The following is a 7,653-nucleotide window of genomic DNA, read 5'->3' as shown; positions in this document are numbered from 1 at the left end:
AATCAATTACTGATGATAAACAAAAAAAGAGTCCGCGTAAGGTTCACACGCGATTGAAGTAAAACTTTTGCAACTGCACAAGATGGCATTTAAGTAAAATAATACATCATATAACATTTTTGATAATGTTTTATAGTAATATCGTAACGCTCGTGATGCACACTTCATTAGTGTCAACCATTATACACATTTATATAATGGTAAATTATAATTTATATATTTATAATAGCATTAAAATATGTATAGTATTTAAACACAATATATGTAATTAAAGTTATACTTCAAATACGACATGATCGGTCTGTCATTCTAATTCTATTACATTTATGACTTGAATCTTTATCAGAGAAATGAAGTAATTGCTGATTAATAAATTTCTATAATATTCCTTCACACAGTGAATTATGTTAAACAACGCCTAAATAAATATTGTTTTCACAATTTTACTTATCATGTAATGTGTTTGAAGAACTAAATGTAATTAAAATTAACATACATACATGAATGATAATTGATCATTGGCACTCGACTCGGCCGTAACGCTTTTTCCGTTGCATTTGTACGGATTACCCCTAGTCGTGCCTAAAGAAGTTTTACTTCAAAATTAAAAATATTAAAAGCTGTTTAATTATTAAATTTGCAAGTGTTACTCGAGAACTACTTGAAAGTTTTTAATCTTGAGAAAAAGTTTGATCCAATTTTATATTTGTTTAAGGAATTACTACATTCTATCGTTATTGATAAAGGAAATACTTTGTTTTTAAATTTATTAAAGGAAATATGTAATTGTATTAAAAATTGAAATTATTTCTGCATCTACAGTCAAACGTTTTCCTCATGACCATATACAATGCATGCATTTTTTATATTTATGGTTATAAATGTTGTTTATATTTTAATGGTTATAAATGTTGATGAAAATATTTAACGTTAATTATAACGTTAAAACTTGTAATGTATACATTATAAAAAAATTGCTTCATAAAGGGGTAAAAAATTACAATACACAATTATAGTAAAGTAATAAAATCATTTTATTTTGAAAATTTGCTGAATATATACAGTAAAAGCATTCTATTCATTTTCCAAGTTTTGTCGAAAGTTATGTTATAACAATTTGACATAAATTTAGTTTTTTACTTTAAAAAAGAATTCAATTTTAATCAAGAGTTGCCCAGCTTTATCTCTTTGAAAATTTAACTTTTGAAAAATTGAAAAATATATAATCAATAAAATTTTATTGATATACCACTACATATTTTCCTACAAGTTAATTAGTTAGTTTTTATACCAAAATTTTTTTATGGTAAAACAACGTTTGCCGGGCCAGCTATTATATATATATATATATATATAATATATATTCCTTTAGTTTTTTATATTATAAAACTTACTTTTCAATCATTATTGGGGCAATTCTGCCTCATAACATAGCGATGTCATGGCAATGCTTGTTCATTGGTAGTGAAAACTGTGAAAATGTCTATTAATTTGCTGTACGATAAGGCGTATTTTAAATATAAACTAGTGGTGTAAATTGCTGCAACTTCCGTACCAAAATTAAACTTTTAAAAAATATTAGATATGTTTTAACTTTAAAAAAATTGTGATTTTGAGAAATTTTAAATTAAATAATTGATTGTACGAAAATGTTTTAATGATACTTAAAAAACAGTTTATTTTTAATAAGGGTGTTCAAACCACATACCTTTTTTCATTTTGAAGTCAATTTTCTTTATTAACTCCCGTAGGGTAGTTATTATAATCGTCAAAAAAACTTCAGAAAAAAATTGATCTGTGTGTGTGTATGTATGGATACAATTTTTCGTCCATGTTTTCGGGCGCACGGATCAACCGATTTGAATTGTTCATAAAAACATTCGATTCCTATTGATAGGGATATGTGATGATTAGTTTTTGCAAAGGCAGGTCCAGCCGTTTCGGAGATACCGAGTTAAATGTGCAAAATATTGCAGTTTTTGAGAGAACTAAGCATCCGATTTGAATGATTCAAAAAACTTTCTGTTTGTGTTGAGGAGACGATTACTTTTGGAAAAGGATTTTTTTAAACTTTTTTTTAATTTAAGGGGGTTGTTCTTTTTTTATTTTTCTTTATTTCGGTTTTGAGATTTTTTGATATTATGAAAGCTAAAAACCTTAGAATTATTAAAAAAAAAAAAAACATCTAAATATCTATTTTTTGACGAAGTTATAGATATATATATCTCTATATGTATGATCCTCTGAAAGCGTTTTTTATCGCTCCGCGAGCTATTGTATGCCAGCTGCCTCTTTTTCATTATAATACCTCATGCACATGACCTTTCTAATGTGTCAGCATCTTTGAACACCATGGTGTATTTAGTACATTATATTAAAAACTTTAAATACGTTTTTCACAATTGACTTTTTTCAATGCGGTGCCACAAATTAAAAAAAAAACTACAAGTCGGATCGACTTGCATTTTTTTTTAATTGTTCACTACTGTAATACCTAGTCCCCCTACCTCAAACAACTTGATAACATTACGCAAAAAAATTTTGCGAAGCTTCTCGCCCCAAAAAAAGGCCTTTTTTGACACTTTTTTTTTAAATAGCTGCCATTTTTTTCCTTTCTTTTTTTTCTTTCATTTTGGTAGGGGGATGGATTCAAACTTCTTTCTTCAACGTAGTTCATTTTTTTTTGTTTCGGGCGATGCGCAACGGATTTATCTGTGGCACGCAAAAGAGATCGATTTTGCAAGACCGACTTTGGCGCTCCCTGGTTTAAAAATGACGGCGCAAAAAAAAAGAAGAAAATCACGTAATATTCTATGATATTGTAATTTTTGTTTTAAAAAAAAAACGCATGTCTCTATGATAAATACATTTCGAGAAAAACAAAAACAAATAACTTGCATTTTTTGTAACAAAAGAAAAACAACACCCTTAAATTTTTTTTGCATATCGAAAACATCTGATTTTATTTAAAATCACGCTAAAGTTCTCACTTATATCTTTCAAATAAATAATTTTAACTTCAGTTTATATAATTCTTATAAATAATAGAAATAGTCCTTCATTTTAAATTCAATTGATTAAATTTTGTTTATTTACTGATCTGTAAACTTAATTAAGTTACAGTATTTATAATAATCTATATAAAAACATTCAATATTTCTCGAATATTCTATTACGGTACGGGAAGTTTCAGCAATTTGCCTTAAAACACGATGCCATGCGCCCCACTAGTTCCTTAATTAATTGTTTATATGTAAACTACGCCTGATCGCACAGCAAATAGATAGACATTTTCACTACCAATAAAAAAGTATAAGATAACGTTGCTATGACAACGCTATGTTAGAAGGCAGATAATGTTGAGGCCTCATATATTTTGAATCGAATCAAATTGAATTAATCGTAGAAGAAGCTTTTTATTGTGTTATTTATTCCTTTTTTTTTGTTTTGATCAATATTTATAATCAATTTCACTTTGTTTAATTGATATGTTGAGCTAATGAAATAATTTTGTTAATCTTCAAACCTTAACTATATTAAAATATTAATCAATCTTTTACAAGTGACGTCGAAGTGCGTCCCACCTGATTTCGATTTTTTAAAACTAGATTTTGATCAATTTTTTAAGAGAATGCTCAACATATTGATTAATCGTGTTTTTTTAAATAAAAAAGTGTTCTGTAGTCAAACTTGTATTAACTCTATTAATTCATTAATTATACATCATATCTTTTTTTCATTTCTAATACATTAAAATTAGTGATGTGCTGATCCGAATGTTTTGTAATCAATTCGAATCATGATAAAAGACAAAAAGCTATATAGATTTATTAAATTTGATTTAAATTTAATTCATTGTAAAAATTGTAAACTAGACTCGATAAAGTAAAGAATAAATTGCTATCAAATTAAAGATATTATTAATATTATACAAAGATTTAATAGTTATTTTTTGTATAATTATGAAAGCATTCAAGCAAAAACCGTTTTTGAAACTTTCACAAAGACATTTTTAAAGATTTTTTTAAACAAGTTTGCATGAGTGAAAAACCGAATTTAGACGGAGAGCTGAACGCAAATTTTTAACAAAATGTCTATTTGATCGATACCAAATTTAGGTTCTGAATTTAAATATTATAAATAAAATATAATATAACCTAGAAAATGTTTTATAAATACCAATGAGTATATAATTATACAAATGAGATCTTCCAGAGCACCGTGAATGAGAAAAATATGCAAAAAGTGCATTTTCATATTTTGACATTTCAAAAAAGTTGATATTTTGAGTCTCTAGTAACACTTGCGGCCCGTTTACTAATGTTTTTGTATATTAATAAAACTACAAACAAATCTACTTACCACAATTCAATCATAATTAAATAATATTCACGTAAAACATTCTATTAAACGTAATTGAACATCATCTGTCAAAAGCGTTTGACATTTCACGTATTAACCACCGTCCATTGTTTAATTTAAATTACAATTCTACAAAAAATTTCAAACTAAAAATGTAAAGTTTCTACGCGATTTTGAAATATTATTTCACCTTTCTGGCCATCTCTGGATTGGCACGAAATTTTCAAGACTAAGAATCGTCAAATCGGATTAGTCGTTTTCGAGTTTTACCTAATCATTTAATCGAGAGCTACATTTTTATATATAAGATATGTATCAACATCGACAAAACTATCATCACATATATATATTTATATATATATATATACATATATATACATATACATATATATATACATGTATATATACATATATATACACATATATATGTATATAAAATATATATATATATATATATATATATATATATATTTAAGTTTCGAATCCAAATTTGAACAACAAAAAGATAAAAATCACTTTAAATGTCAAAATATTTTAAAAGATATCATGTTAACGTACAAGGATTAAGATTTTTCGTTTTGAAAAAACTCAATTATATTTTTTTTATATCAAATTATATGTTTTTTTTCTGTATAGCGAAGGAAATGCCTTTATGCATCCCAGACTGTTTTTTTGTCTGGGTATGTCGGACTCAATACCGCTCTGGTATAATACCGACTAAAACCTCCGCTTTGCTCTTGCCTCTGGTTCCCACGGAAACCGCCGTTAGGCATTACTTTGTGGGGGGAGGATCTAGAATGTTATAATTCTTAACTTGTTATAATGAATGTTATAATTTACATATACAAATTATATGTAAATGACGTTCATTGTATTTAATGTTTATAGGGAGCATTTATATATCCTTCATTAACTTCATACCCAAAAAAATTATAGGATTAAAAATTACAGTGTGTTTTATAAATTGTTTATATTATTGATGTGTAATCGTAGAGTCCCACACCACCTCAATATGTGTTCTGGTGCCATAATCAGCGAATGATCAACTACGATACTTCCCGAGGAGGTATTACGGTGGAGACTGATCCTGGTCCGAGAACTCAGTCTCGTCTAACAATAAGAGATACTGTGGACGCCGATTCAGGCAACTATACATGCGCTGCCAGTAACACAGAGCCTGCTAGCATTATGGTCTTTGTTTCAGAAGGTAATAAAAAATTCTAAACTAGTGGGGCGCATGGCATCGTGCCTTAAGGCAAATTGCTGGAACTACCCGTACTTAACGAAATGTTCGAGGAATACTGAATGTTTTCAAATAGATTATTATAAATATTCTAACATTGTCTAATATTTATAAGAATTATATAAACTGAATTGAAAAGTTAAAATTATTTGTTTAAAGTATATTGGAACTTTAGTCAGAATTAAAAATAAAATCTGAATTATTTTTAATATACAAAAAAAAACTAAAAAAAAAAAAAATTATACAATTTTTTTTCCAAAGTCAATTATTTTGTTAAAACAAGCTGAAAATTCTTTGAATCATTTAAATTGGGCGTTTAGTTCTCTAAAAAAATGCCATTTTTTGCACATTTAGCTCTGTATCTTCGAAATGGCTGGGACTGCCATTGCCAAAAACTAATAATCACTTTTCCCAATCATTATTAATTGAATGTTTTTTAGATCATTCAAATCGGATGCTCCGTTCACTCAAAAACTCGATTTATATTTTCTGCACTCATTGCTCCGTATCTTCGTAAGGGCTGGACCTGCCTTTGCCAAAAACTAATCAGCACATCTCCCTATCAATAGGAATCGAATGTTGTTTGAACCATTCAAATCGGTTGATCCGTGCGCCCGAAAACGTAGACGAAAAATTGTATCTATACATAAATAAACACACAACAACCATTTTTTCTGAGGTATGCCAAAATGTTCAGAAACCTTCAAAACGTCGAGAAATGTAAAAATTTTTAATTTTGATTTTCGGCCCATTACGATAACTTACCCTACGGGAAGTTAAAAAATACACAATGTATTAAACTTGAAAGTATCATTTTAAATTTTCCGGAGAAAAATTAAACTAGTGATGTATGTCATCTTGCCTTAAGACAAATTGGTAATGCTTTCCTCATCGTAACAAAATGTTCGAGGAATATTAAATGTTTTCAAATAGATTATTATAAATACGGTAACATTGCCTAATATTTATAGGAATTATATAAACTGAATTGCAAAGTTCAAATTATCTGTTTAAAGTTTATAAGTGAGAAAATAATTTATTTTCGATATACAAAATAAATTAAATTTTGAAATAAAAAAAATCCAAAAGCAATTGTTTCGTCAACACAAGCAAAAAGTTTTTCGATTTCTTCAAATCAGATGTTTAGTTCTATCAAAAACTGCCATTAGTAGCTCAATATCTTTAAAATGGCCGGACCTGCCTCTGTCAAAAACTAATCACTTTTCCCAATCATTACAAATTAAATGATTTTTATATCGTTCGATTCGGATGCTCCGTTCTCTCAAAAACTCCATTTACATTCTCTGCACCGTAATGGCTGGATCTGCCTTTGTCAAAAACTAATCAACACGTCTCCCTATCAATAGGAATCGAATGTTTTTTTAACCATTCAAATCGGTTGATCCGTGCGCCCTACTACTAGTAGTAGTCGTACCTACTACTAAAAAGCTATATAGAATTTATCCTAATATCAACTTTCCTCTGATTATTAGTTATCATCAAACATAATTATTAGAATAAGACCTAAAATAAAATCATTAATTGTTATATGTGTTAAATTCAATAGGTGATAAAATGGCTGCAATTCTTCGAAGAAAGACTTCAAATGGAGATGCTCTAGTTTCTCACTGGGCTGTGCTTTATGCTACAATGGCAGCTATATTAAAGTTAAAATTTTATATTTAATATTATCTAATATATATGAACTCAAACTTATGTACGATACTAAGTTTTCTTTTGTCTATAAATAAATAACAGTTTTTTTTACACACGATTATTTTTTATAATTAATATATAATAGATATAAGTTAATTTAAATAGTTTTAAGAAATATATTTGTGTAAATAGTACATTTATGAATGGTAAAGTATTTCGAAATGGGATCATATAGATCATGGTATTATTTATAATAACATTTTTATGAAATGTTCAAATATATCTACCCACGGATTTTTACGCCACACAAACAACCTTATACACGATGAAATATTAGTCATTCTGCCAGTTATTATTAAACATAACGAGATGGCGCCAAACATAAATGCATT

The 7,653-nt window shown here is 27.7% G+C and overlaps 1 protein-coding gene across 1 annotated transcript; it reads left to right on the top strand.

Moving 5' to 3' along the window:
- Positions 1-5,355: 5,355 nt before the first annotated feature.
- Positions 5,356-7,291, top strand: LOC113372121 (the record flags this gene model as incomplete). Its single annotated transcript, XM_026612449.1, has 2 exons — positions 5,356-5,569; positions 7,173-7,291. Coding segments are annotated over 2 exons (333 nt in total), but the record flags the coding sequence as incomplete, so codon positions are not given.
- Between the last annotated feature and the right edge of the window lie 362 nt (positions 7,292-7,653).

Source organism: Ctenocephalides felis, unplaced genomic scaffold, assembly GCF_003426905.1.
Source record: "Ctenocephalides felis isolate EL2017-DRISC unplaced genomic scaffold, ASM342690v1 CF-g0.4_SCAFFOLD_01594, whole genome shotgun sequence".
In the NCBI taxonomy this organism is placed as follows: Eukaryota; Metazoa; Arthropoda; class Insecta; order Siphonaptera; family Pulicidae; genus Ctenocephalides; species Ctenocephalides felis.
Note: the sequence above shows the minus strand (reverse complement) of the source record. Positions and strands in the feature narration are given on the sequence as shown.